Raw genomic sequence first — 12,639 nt, forward strand, 5'->3', positions numbered from 1 at the left:
GATCTCCTATCCTCTACATGAAGCAGTGGCTACCATGACGTCCGTTGTCTACAGCCCTCAAAAGCCAGGCATCCAATCCACTACAATTCGTTGAGCTGAACAGCCGGCTGATCACTGCATATTGAGCAAAGAAGTTTAGGTAGTACGATGCAAGGATCCAGGGTCCATGGATCAGGTCAAATCGTGATGGCATCCCAACAAAAGCCTTACCAGTCACTTGGAGCATGAGTCCGTGCTCCATACTCGGGACATTTCGCACCCAGCGATCTCGACCACGTCCGAGGTAAAAGCGAATGATACCAGGTGACATGTATCATGGGCACCGCAAGAGTAACCGTCTCTACTCTGTCACTGGCTGGAATCAGAAGCTTGCTTGTGCAACACACAGGACAGTTACACCACAGTGACCACATAACTTCCACCGGACCTTATAGGTTATTGTCGGCTCTCGTTGGATTCTTTACTTTCGCTGTTTTTCCTAGTTGATGTTGCATCTTGAAGGCATTCAGTTAACGGAGCATAAGAGCGACAATCTTGCCGGCATACACATAGACTTGGAAGTGATTGTGCTACACGCCAAGACAAATAGGGGCCAACAATGGCCTACAGTTTTGATGTAATTTTTAACTGTATGTGCGTATCTACTTGATCCACCGTACAGCATGGCGACAAGTGATTCCCAATAGTTATCAACTTGAACGTGAAATTGATGAAAATAGTCTTCATCTTCGAGTACACATGTTGGATGAAGTCCCGTATAGTTGTAGGAGAAGGTTTCTTAGTTTGTACTTGTCGGTGCATTCTTGGAGAAATCTGCCTGGGTATATATAATTTCCAGGTAGATTTCTTAGAGGTTTCCGAGTCCACGACAGATTGATCTGTAATTGACATAACACAATGCCGCGGCGTGATATGGAATAACTACTCCCGTCATTGAATGCCCAAGTACTTTTTCAGGCAGTCATAGCCATAAGAAAATCTTACTTGATAGGGAAAATCACAATTCTGGCTTTGTAATCTCGTTTAGACAAACACAGCATCGCAGACTCGCTGCTTGTTGAGCCAAAGAGTGGGGCCAATCGTCAATCAAACGCCGCCAACGATGCAAGCTCAAGCTCCAAGCTTCCAACCTCGTCCCATCAACAGCTTCCGCCCTCCTACGCCAACCACCTCAGTGTATCAATTGGTCTCTCATCGAGGCACTGTACCACTCTTTATAAGAACCAGCAAAACAGCATGGCTTTCCGAGCTTCACTCCGGCGCGTGGCGCTCGCCCGCCCCTCCCCTATGATGCGGAACTTCCACACCACACCTCGTGCCTTTGTCAAGGCAGGTGATGAACTGCCCGACTTTGACGGCCTCTTTGAAAACACCCCCGGCCACAAGGTCAATCTGGCTGAGGAGTTCAAGTCATCGAACGGGTACATTGTTGGTGTTCCCGGAGCATTCACCGGTACTTGTTCCAGCCTGCATGTTCCTTCGTACATCAATCACCCTGGTTTGAAGAAGGCAGGACAAGTGTTTGTTGTATCTGTCAACGACCCATTCGTGTAAGTTGACCTTGGATGTTACTTTTGTTCAAATACATCTTAGTACTTCACTGGGGCTGAGCTAATTGGGTTGGGAATCAGGATGAAGGCTTGGGCTGAACAGCTCGATCCCGCAGGGGAGACTGGGGTAAGTACACGACTTGTTGTTACCAGTGATATTATTCTATGCCTGGTTACTGACTGTTCTTAGATTCGCTTCCTTGCCGATCCCTCAGCGGGGTTTACCAAGGCTCTTGACATTGGGTTCGATGGAACGGCTGTCTTTGGGGGTATCCGCAGCAAGCGTTATGCTTTGAAAATTGAGGATGGCAAGGTGACCAAGACGTTTATTGAGCCGGATGGTACCGGTGCCGATGGTATGTATTGCTTGCTGGCTTGAGTTTGGGTTTCTGATGGCGGTATGGGCTGAGCTGACTTTTGTTGTAGTTTCTATGGCTGAAAAGGTCCTTGGCTAAGATGGGCCGGTGTGTATTTGTAGGGGGATGGAGGGTTGGTTGGGTATTACTTGGGTGGGATTGAGAATAGGTGGTTGTATTTTTTAAATGCAGGGTCTTTGATAATCTTCACACCCGGGTGTCACCTGTCTTGGCATATTTATTGTAGATAGAGCTTGTCTGGAGAATATTTGTCGCTTTCAATTATGATGAGTATTGTCGTTCAGGGTAGCCCAATCCAACCTATTGTTACCTCTACATTGCCTCTGTCATGACGACACATGCGGTGACAGCGGTCTGGTTAGTTTACAGGGCTAGCATACTCACACAGCACATGGTCCTCATGTTACAATACGCCGTCGGGTACCTAGGTAGTTAGTGGACTTCTGTGTCAATCGTCGGTAACTTGAATCTTGATGTGAGGTCGTTGTGTCTCAAGTCCAGCCAAGCTGGCCGGGTCTGCCTGCTTCTTCCAGAAATGTCCCAGCCTGGTGAAGTGTGACGGCCATTGCCGTTCTGCCAGACGCTAAAGATTCCACAGTTGCCTTGCATGAGTCAGCTGGCCACAATGAGTCCCCGAGGATCATCCGCCACCAACCAGCTGGAATCAGAGCCAACATGAAGTGGCAAGTCGACTGGAGCTGGCTAGACCAGACCCGACCCGACCACCCGCCAGCCACTCAGAAGCCTGCCCCTCCTTGCTACCAGGCTGCCAGAACTGCCTGGCCGCTGTTCCCGGCTGGGCCTTGCCATGTCACCACACAAGCAGAGTGCATGCACCTGTTGACCAAATGAACCACTTGACATGCAGAGTCATGGGTTAGGCCTCTTCGTCTCTTGATCACCTTGACATTCAACTCCCCAAACTTAGAACTCTTCCGACTTCGCCTTCCCTGCCGCATCTTATCCTACCAATTTACCCCGAGTTGAGTTTTACGCCGCCGCAGGTTCCTCTAGTTCATCCCACAATATAACTACTGCCCGTGGTGGTTGTGCCTTTTTTAAATCCGCTCCAACGTCCGTTTTCGGGTCAGTCATATCATCATCACTTTACCACGCCTACACCACCACACCACACCCTGACCGTCTCCCGCCCAAGACACGTCCGCCCCTCCAACTCCACGAATAGAGGCTGGGTTGCCACAAATAAAACCACCTTGCTTCGTCTCTACTCGTCGACATCCCTTCATCGACGAGTGTCATCCCTTCGTTCACCCATCGAACCGCCAAGATTCCTCCAACTACGAGGAAACGAAAGGCTGCTGAGGCGACGGCTTCTTCCCAAGATAGAGACGTTTCACCCCTAAAGAGACTCGTCGCCTCAGCAGCTCCTGCAGCTCCTGCCGCCCCGCCAACTCCAGTCACCACAACCAGCGTCGGCATGGATTCCGACGAAGAGTACATGTCAGGCTTGTCTACTGACGCCGAGGACATGCAAGAATACAGCGGCGATGAGATGTCTGCCGGTGAAGGTACGTTGGCGTCCCCTTGTTCTGTTAAACCACTGCAGTGAGCCACAGGAATGGCTTTAGTGTGGGTTGCATGAATTGGATCTGAGCTTCAGGCTTACAAATCATACTTTGCTAGATTTAGACTTCGAAGACGATTTCGATGAGCCCGATCCAGATTTTGGCCTATCGACCAAGGACATCGGCAAGACCAAGCAGCCTGCTCATGTCGTCTCGTTCAAAGTCCACCAGCCCTCCGACATTCAACACCAACAAGATGACATGATCAACGAAGTGAATATGATTCTGGACATGCGCAAGGAAGACGCGGCTATTATGCTGCGCCACTTTCGATGGAATAAAGAACGTTTACTCGAAGATTACATGGACCGCCCCGAAAAGGTTCTAGAAGCTGCCGGCTTAAGTAGCAATACTTCTGCCTTACCAAAGCTAGAGGCAGTCCCTGGATTTGTGTGTGACATTTGCTGTGAGGATGAAGACGGCCTGCAAACCTTTGCTATGAAGTGTGGTCATCGGTACTGTGTGGACTGTTATCGACACTATTTGACCCAGAAGGTCAAAGGGGAGGGCGAGGCTGCTAGAATCCAGTGCCCTGCCGATGGATGCGGCCGCATTCTCGACTCCCGATCTCTGGACTTGCTTGTCACGTCCGACCTAACCGGCCGATACCACGAGCTACTGAACCGGACCTACGTCGAGGACAAGGATATGTTCAAATGGTGTCCGGCTCCCGATTGCCCGAATGTCATTGAGTGTGGCATCAAGAAGAAAGACTTGGATAAGATTGTCCCGTCTGTGGAGTGTATTTGCGGCTACAGATTCTGCTTTGGCTGCCCAAATGCTGATCACCAGCCTGCACCTTGCGCTCTGGTGAAGAAGTGGCTCAAAAAGTGTGCCGACGACTCGGAAACTGCCAACTGGATTTCAGCAAACACTAAGGAGTGTCCCAAGTGCAGTTCGACTATTGAGAAGAATGGTGGATGTAATCATATGACTTGTAGGAAATGCAAGTATGAATTTTGTTGGATGTGTATGGGTCTGTGGTCGGAACATGGCACCAGCTGGTACAATTGCAACAGGTATGAAGAAAAGAGCGGCTCTGAGGCTCGAGATGCGCAAGCGAAGTCTCGCACATCATTGGAGCGGTACTTGCATTATTACAACCGCTATGCCAACCACGAACAGTCTGCCAGATTGGACAAGGACATCGCCCAGAAGACCGAGAAGAAGATGATCCAGCTGCAAACGACGTCTGGCATGTCGTGGATCGAGGTCCAGTACCTCAATTCTGCCTCACAGGCTCTGCAAACCTGCCGACAGACGCTTAAGTGGACTTATGCGTTTGCCTTCTACCTTGCGAGAAACAACCTGACGGAAATTTTTGAGGACAATCAAAAGGATTTGGAAATGGCAGTGGAGAATTTATCTGAGATGTTTGAGAAGCCAATTAATGAATTGTCTGATCCAAAGCTCAAAGTTGATATCATGGACAAAACATCATACTGCAACAAGCGGCGCGTTATTCTACTCGAAGACACTGCTGAGAATCTGGCAAATGGTGAGTACTCCCTGATCATTGATGCAAAATCACCTTACAGTCCACATTTTACTGACATCATCCAGCAAAATGGACCTTCAACTCAGACATTATCAGTAACTCTGCCGCACCTCCTCGCCGCTAGGGACCCAGGATTTGGACCCATCCGTCCCTGTCTTCTTTGACTCCCAGCCAGGGCGGACTGGCTCACACAGGCTACACTGGCGTGATTAACCCATACACTGGCAGGCCGAAAACATACACTCCCCGAATTCATCCATGCCATGATCAAGGGATCTCTACTAACCTATAACAATTTGTACTTGGCTCTGGGATTGCGGTAGTGAGTTGAGTCTCTCTACACGCAGAAGATTCAATGCCTTGACGATTTATGACTTGAAGAGCACCGCATGCAAACAAGGAAGTGGCGCACATACACTACACTTCATCACTTTTACTTACAATACATGTCGTTCTCACACCACCTTAACTTTTTTCCATTCAAGACTACATGTTTTACTCTCGCCCTGGAATAGGCGTTGTCGGAAATTTTGGTACTTTGGGTGTTTGGCCACTGCTTTGTTTTCGTTGTTTTATGAGAGGACATTCATACAGGAAGTAGGTGGGCATGTCCCATGAAAGACGACGGTGGTTATGATGCATTTGTAAGCGCTTGTTGTTTGGCTGCATATGGTAGATACAGCAAAATACGAACTTTCTGCTTATTTCGTGCTTACATTTTCGTGTTTAATCTGGACATGTTCTAAGACAAGTTTGCGTCAGCAGGATGTCGCGATTGGGCTCAAGTTGGCCGTGTCAAACTTGATGTACATGTTCATGGGACCGTGGTTGGTCTCACGTTGCTCCCTCATCATATCAACACAGACGGCGGCCAATATTAGCACAATGTAAGCGAAATGGCAAAAATAAACCTGAATTTCTCAAACTCTACGCCGAGCTCATTATGACTAGTCCACAATTCTGTTGTAACCTTTCTTTCTCATGCCAGGTATTTCTATTCAGACCATACGCCGTCATCCTGTCCACAAGTTAAACCGACAATTTCTCAGTAGCAATGCCAAACGCCGACCCGTACTCCTAACATGCTCCAGCTCTCCAGCTCTCCTACTCAATGCTCAACGCGACAAAATCAAAACCAACGTCCAGAAAGGTTGACACACGCTGAATGTATATACATGAACAAAAACGTAAAAACGTAGCCAGTACACTAGGCATCAAGGGGGGCTGACGCCTCAGGAGAATGCAAAACGAGACAAATTCAACTTTCTCGGGGGCAGCTCAATTTCATCTTCATTCTCCCCGTCGCTATCGGGGATGATTTGATCTTCACTTCCACAGGGTCTGTTCAAAGCCTCAACTTCCGTGACGTCGACCTTGGGCAGAGGAACAAATGATGGATTAACAGGTAAATCCTTGATGTTGTCCTTTGCCCTGTTATTGGCCCTTGGTTTCGTAGGCTTAGGGGATGCCATTGGATTGGTGGCGCAGGCACCGAGTCTTTGCAGCGGCGTCAGCCGAGATGCGGCAGTTGATGGAGCGGTAGAAGGGGTAGACGCCATGCTGAAGACTGATGATTGGTATGACATGGATGATGCAGGTGTAGCTGACGAGCCGGATGCATACGAGAAACGGCTGAGGTTCGGCCGGGACGGAGTTGTAAGCGGCTGCGTCTTTTGCTTGATAGTCTTGGGTGGAGGCATCATGGCAGCGACAGGATCTTCCGCGTTGTCCTGTGCTTGAGACGGAACTGTGAGGTCAGTTCCCTGGCTGATGTTTTGGCTGTCTTCCAGCGAGGCTTGACTGTCGCTTTGACGGGAGATCTGGGAATCATCATTAAAGATGACAATTGACTTTTCGCGCTTGTTGGAAGGTTTCCATCCTTCAAAGTCAGGCAAGTCGCGCAGCGTCTCCTCTATGGAGTCATCTGAAAATAAATATGCATCGCTCTTGGCTCTGGCTGGACTCCTCCTGGCTTTTGGAAGAGGAAAGAATTTGCTTTTCTTCGGTGACCCGTCAACATCATCCAGGTCATCACACAAGCGCGCCTTCTTGGATGGTCTAATCTGCGTCTCTGATTTTGGTGTGGTCAACGGGAGAGCAGCAGAATTACCAGCCCTTGACGTTGTGGACGCAGGGCTACTTGCGACCCGAGCAAGCATATTCGAAATGGGCTCTGTTCGTCGTCGTTGGAGTCGAGGAGAAGTCCGAGTTGGAGCCGAGCTCGTTCTCCTTGCTGGTGATGTGGCGGATCTAGTTGCCTCGTTTTGGTTATCGACATATGGGCGTGGTAAGGGAAATACCCGTGGGACCAACCCTCCTTCGGTAATTTGCGCAACTCGTTGAGGGTCGACAGAGAAGCAGTTGGGATCCATTTCTCCCATGGGCACACGACTATGTCCTTTGAAATAAGACGTGATTGGCTTCGGCCGGGGGTGTGTTTGAGTTGTCGTTTGAGAATGTCTCCTCTTAGAAGGCGTGGTCACGATGACGATGGGTGCCTTGGTGATAGGGTTGACATCACCTTTGGCAATGGCCTGCGCGAGTTCTGGTTCCACATGGGCACCAATAAAGGGCATTTCCTCGGCGGTTCGAGTACCATCTAGTGGTGTAAGATGAACCAATTCCTTCTTCTCAGGGCAGAACACCCATTGATGCAGGAAGGTTAACTCGGCTTGGTAAAGTTGGGTCAAGTAGTTCTCAGAGACTTGCTTGCCTTCGAATTGCAACATCCGCACAGCTCTTTCTGGTGTTTTTGACTTTCGCAGCATACGGTAGGCGGTTTTCAGGCCAACGCCTGGCAGGCCCTTGAGATAGTCACAACCACTCATGATGGCCATTCGTCTGAAGTCGGCATCAGACAAACCAGTGAGTGACACCTCACGACAGGCACCGAAATCCCGGCGGTTGATCTCAATGCAGTTGCCATATTGATCCAGCTTTGTCAAGAGGCGTTTCGCACCAAACACAAGCAAATCTGAGTCGTCAGAGAGAATACCGTTCACCAGGCCTTGCCGTTCCAGATATACGAGCTGCGCGTCTGCCTCGTAGGGGGCGACTACGTAAGGGATACCCATTTGTTTCAGCCGCTGAATGAGAGTTGATGCCATCTCCGGAGTGACGTCTATGCATTTTTGAAACTCTTGGGCAGCCTGTGAACTTTTACCAGCTTTGATGAGTTCGTTTGCGAGCTTCTTCTTTTCTTCCCGCTTTTTGTTGCGTGAATCTTCGGTGGCAGCTTTGCTAGGAAGATAGTCACCATCAAACACCATGTAGGGTGTCACTCCAAAATGCTTAAGCATCCGGACACGGTGCATGGCCGCGTTCACATATCTGAGAAAGTTGGTCAGCCTTGGAAAGTTACAGTTTTCACAAAGAACTACCAGCCTTTTAGTAGGTTTGCCTTGACCTAGCTCCACGGCACATGAGTAGGCCGCCCGATGAAGCCATCCGTACGCGTCGACAGCTAGAATATCGCCGCTACACTTTTTAAGCTCAGTGGGCCGTTGTATGGACTTGAGCAGAGGCAGAAGCCCTATTTTCAGATTAGTTTTCCCAAAACAGACCGTGTTTACGAGACTTGGACGGACCTGACACGCCCATGTTGACGGCCTACGATTGGCATAAACAAAGGGTGACCGTAGCAGTATATCTCGGAGGGCGTGAGAATGTGTTGGATAAGGCGTTGGAAAATAAGGGACGATTGAGAGTCTTCGAATTCGGCATACGCGGCGTGCTAGTCGAGGTTCTGCAGTAAACTAACGCGTGAGGTATCGACAGTTGCGATATGAAGATGAGCGGAGGATCATGGGACGGAAGCCTGGTAAGTGGACGCGACGTGAAGACGGACACAGGAGGGACACGTCGAAGAGAGGTAGTATCGGGCGAGACAGGCAGAGAAGAAGTCGTCCGAGTCGTGGATGAAGTGGAACAAGTGATGGAGTAGCTAATGTCAAGCGCAATGAAAAGCAACGCAGGTCTTTAGGGAAGTCGACTTGACGCCATGGAACTTTAGAAGAGAAGAAACGACTGGGTGCAAGTGACCAGGCAGGTGCAGTGAGAGTAGAGGTCAACGGCGTACCCTGGTAAGAGCACGGAGAACGGAGTACCTCGACTCAGATCTGTTGTGTGGCTGCCTGTACTTTGGTTGGCTCCGACAACGTACCCGAGCAAGGTGGGCTGGATTGAGAACCGGAAGTACCAAACCAGATCTGCGTGCTGAAGATACATGTACACCGCCCAAAGCTAGACACAACAAGGCAGGAAAGTGTCAACTCAGAACTTTAGAAGTGAGACCACACCCACCAGTGCTCCGTACTCCGGATCATTTGGTAACTGGGCAAGCCAAGACGCGTGCCACTTGCTGGCTGGGACCTACCTAAGTAATTAGGGTCCCGGCTCAGATAAGTTGCAAACGACCCCAACCTGGTGAGACGCGTAGATGGACATGAAGGAACGGGTATTGGTCGCCTGTCGCGGGTCGCGATTGTGTGGTCCGGACCCGTCAAATTTGATGTTTAGAGTATTGCGCTGTAATAGGCATCTCGCAGCCTGGCTGGTTAGATTTCGCGAATTGGGGACGTCGACATTGACTGTTCGGGCCGCTCAAAGTGGCTAGTTCCCGTGCGCCAGCATTCCAGTCCTTTTGCTCCCTGGAGCAGTATGTAAATCCCAATGAGATGGGACCCAATGAGCAGTGCCGTAATTTGCCTCCGGATGGCGAAACAAGCCGGCATATTCCTTCCTGTGTGAATTGTATGGTTGTGGAGGTGCTTGACAGCGATGATGCATGCAATTCCTGTGCTGGACACGCCAGTGTCTCTGCAACGAGAATGATGCTCTTTCTGGAGCCCAATTGCCCAAGTTCCTGAGCCACCGGCAATGATATCAGTTGATGAAACTGATAAGTGGGCCAGTGTCTGCTCAAGTGGTTAGTGGGGCAGAAGCTGCCACCCCAGATGGGCCTAGTCCAGTCCAGTCATTGAATGTCACTGAAAATACTTTTTTTTCCCAGCCAGACTTGACCAGACGTCGAAGGAGACTGTAGATAGCACCATCTCAGCCAGCCCACAACAGCACCAGAAACCAAGATGCCCAGCTCATTACAAAAGACGCGCAAACACATTGCCAAGAAGCGCAATGGCGAAGTCAACGCCCTGCACGCAAAGTCCAGGGATTCGCTGCGGCTGCACAAAGCTGGTGTGCGAGATCAAAGGCTGGAGAAGCTTGCCGCAGCAAGAAGCAAAAAGGAGCAACCTATTGGTATGATTAGTGCCATTCCGTGGAAATTTTCAGATGGTGATTGGAGTATTAATTTGGTGAATCCAGTTGATCGAGTGACCTTTTTCCAAGAGAGTTTGGCTGAGAAGGATAATCAACCTCTCGATCTCGAGACAGTCCAGTCATATATCAAGACGTAAGTCCCAGCTCATTATTTCATGATTTTCCCACTTGTTGACCCCAGGTGGCTAGCTTTATTCACCAATATGATGAGGAGTATGATTCTCTCAAAAAAGCCCGCCGCCCAGGCAGACCGGCGAGTGCGAGGGAAGATTTACTCAAAATAAAGATTGCCGCACTGCAAAAAGAGTACGAGAACGGATTCGGTAAGTAATTCGCGGGAAGATCTTGCTGTCTAGATGTCGCGGCTAATTTGTTATAGTAATTCCCGATCTCATGTCTGCCGAAAATGCAAAGAGTTTGGAAAACTGGGAAGGGTCATGGGCTTACCTGACGAATATACCTTGGATCAAAGTATCAAGTGCGGGACAAACCAGGTCTGCCGAATTTCCGTCAAAAGGAATCAACTGATATGTGGCGACAACGCCAGGCAATAAAAGAGACGAGTGTAAACGAGCAGCCCCGTTAGGTAAGCCGGGTTGGCAACAAGCTATCTCTGCATGGCTCGGCGAGTGCGAAGCAGACACTCATGATGTTGATTCAAACAGCTCGGAATCTATCGCTGGGGAAATCTTTTGGCAGAAAGGGAGCAATTTGTGTTGCGGAAATGGCCTTTTGCTGCCACAGCTGCCGCTTGGGCTACATCAGTCCCCTTGTGATTGAGGACATGAGCAGCGAGGGTAGGAGAAACAACAAGATATACCCCATAATGACATTGGAACCTGCCTCAAAGCTTGTTAGAGGCAAAGAAACGTGAATTGGGAGCGCCATTCGATCTGACTCTGAGGGCGCAGGGAGGAAATTACCCGACATCAATGCAGTGGAGGGAAGTGATTTTACGATTACGAACAATTACATTAAATAAAGCCAACGAGTACAAATTTGCTGCAGATGCTCCGCAAGTGAAGGAGAAAACTTGTCCAATATTTGCGTCACAACTACTTATGTGCCACGATTGTGTGTACTCTCTAATCCATTCCATATCAATATTCACATCAATATACGTTGTATCCTCTCACCAGCTCCTATTCTCGGCATTGATGCCCCTGCAAATCACGTGCATCACCCCCTGCAGCGCTGCCCCACAGTTTTAGCCAGATGGCCTGGGTCCTAAAAATTTCAAAGCTCTCCCAGCATCATACGTTGAATTTCTTCAGCTCATCGGGACAAGCTTTCCATCCCTTACTTTCTCTCTCTCGCCTCTCAACAGTAAACCACACAGTAAACCGCCACGATGCTGTCTCTCCGAAGCTTTGCTAGATCCGCCCCGCGGGCCATGTCCCGGCTTGCCAGCGCTTCGATGCGCTCTGGCGTTGCCCGTCCCAGCACCTTTGCCAAGGCCTCAGCTATCAGTGCCCTGCGACCTGCTCGCGCCGCCGCCTTCTCAACAACAGCCGGCCGCCGTGCTGCGGACGGCGAAACCGACGATGAGCTGTCCGCCAAGCTGGAGAGTGAAATCCAAATCGAGGAGGAGATGAAGGCGCAGGAGCAGCAGCCCGCCAGCATCAAGGACTTTTTGGACAACAGCCCCTTTGAGCTGATTGACACCCCTGGACAGGAAGTGGTCAAGCTGGTTCGCTCATTTGGCAACGAAAAGTAAGCCACTACTGGTCTTGTGCTTGAATTACACCTGTCTTCTCATCAGATACTAACCTCGTTCAGAATCACAGTCAGCTTCTCCATCGCCGACATCACCAACTACGACCCCTACACCGAGGACGCTGCCCTTGAGGACGAGGAGTTTGACGACTCCATCCAATCCCCCGGCAAGCAATCCAACAACGCTGCCGAAGAAGCCGACGAGATGGACGAGCTCGACGAAGAGGCCGCCGCCCCGATCAACCTCTCCATCGTGGTCGAGAAGCCCGGCAAGACCGCTGGTGCCCTCAACATCGACGCCACCGCCCAGGACGGCAACATTGTCGTCGAGAACATGTTCTTCTACGAGGACGCCAAGGTCGCCAAGGTCGAGAGCCCCGAGTCTGCACAGAAGCGCGCGGACGTGTACCCCGGTCCTCCGTTCGGCAGCCTCGACGAAGATCTGCAGGTCCTGATGGAGCGGTTCCTCGAGGAGAGAGGCATCACGCAGGCTATGGCTGTGTTTGTGCCCGACTATGTGGATGTCAAGGAGCAGAGGGAGTATCTGCGGTGGTTGAGTAACGTCAAGGGCTTCGTTGATGCTTAAACATGTGTCAATACGGTGGTGTAATATCAAGTTGGGGGCGAGGGAT

General features: G+C 50.2%; 4 protein-coding genes across 4 annotated transcripts; 3 read left to right on the top strand and 1 right to left on the bottom strand.

Annotated features, from left to right (window-relative positions):
* Positions 1-3,365: 3,365 nt before the first annotated feature.
* VFPPC_08034 (IBR domain-containing protein) lies at positions 3,366-5,135 on the top strand (the record flags this gene model as incomplete). The annotated part of the gene is made up of 3 exons (XM_018286804.1): positions 3,366-3,456; positions 3,572-5,011; positions 5,077-5,135. The coding sequence occupies 3 exons, from the start codon at positions 3,366-3,368 to the stop codon at positions 5,133-5,135; spliced, it is 1,590 nt and encodes a 529-aa protein (XP_018143573.1).
* A 1,108-nt stretch (positions 5,136-6,243) lies between these two features.
* On the bottom strand, positions 6,244-8,611 carry VFPPC_08035 (EXO1 protein; the record flags this gene model as incomplete). The annotated part of the gene is made up of 3 exons (XM_018286805.1): positions 6,244-8,341; positions 8,465-8,543; positions 8,599-8,611. 3 exons carry the CDS (start codon positions 8,609-8,611, stop codon positions 6,244-6,246), a joined length of 2,190 nt encoding a protein of 729 aa, XP_018143574.1.
* Positions 8,612-10,098: 1,487 nt separating this feature from the next.
* VFPPC_16036 (hypothetical protein) lies at positions 10,099-10,819 on the top strand (the record flags this gene model as incomplete). The annotated part of the gene is made up of 3 exons (XM_018293789.1): positions 10,099-10,424; positions 10,481-10,614; positions 10,671-10,819. The coding sequence occupies 3 exons, from the start codon at positions 10,099-10,101 to the stop codon at positions 10,817-10,819; spliced, it is 609 nt and encodes a 202-aa protein (XP_018143575.1).
* Positions 10,820-11,642: 823 nt separating this feature from the next.
* On the top strand, positions 11,643-12,593 carry VFPPC_08036 (suaprga1-like protein; the record flags this gene model as incomplete). Its single annotated transcript, XM_018286806.1, has 2 exons — positions 11,643-12,004; positions 12,071-12,593. The coding sequence occupies 2 exons, from the start codon at positions 11,643-11,645 to the stop codon at positions 12,591-12,593; spliced, it is 885 nt and encodes a 294-aa protein (XP_018143576.1).
* Between the last annotated feature and the right edge of the window lie 46 nt (positions 12,594-12,639).

This window comes from Pochonia chlamydosporia, chromosome 4 (genome assembly GCF_001653235.2).
Source record: "Pochonia chlamydosporia 170 chromosome 4, whole genome shotgun sequence".
NCBI classification, from domain to species: Eukaryota; Fungi; Ascomycota; class Sordariomycetes; order Hypocreales; family Clavicipitaceae; genus Pochonia; species Pochonia chlamydosporia.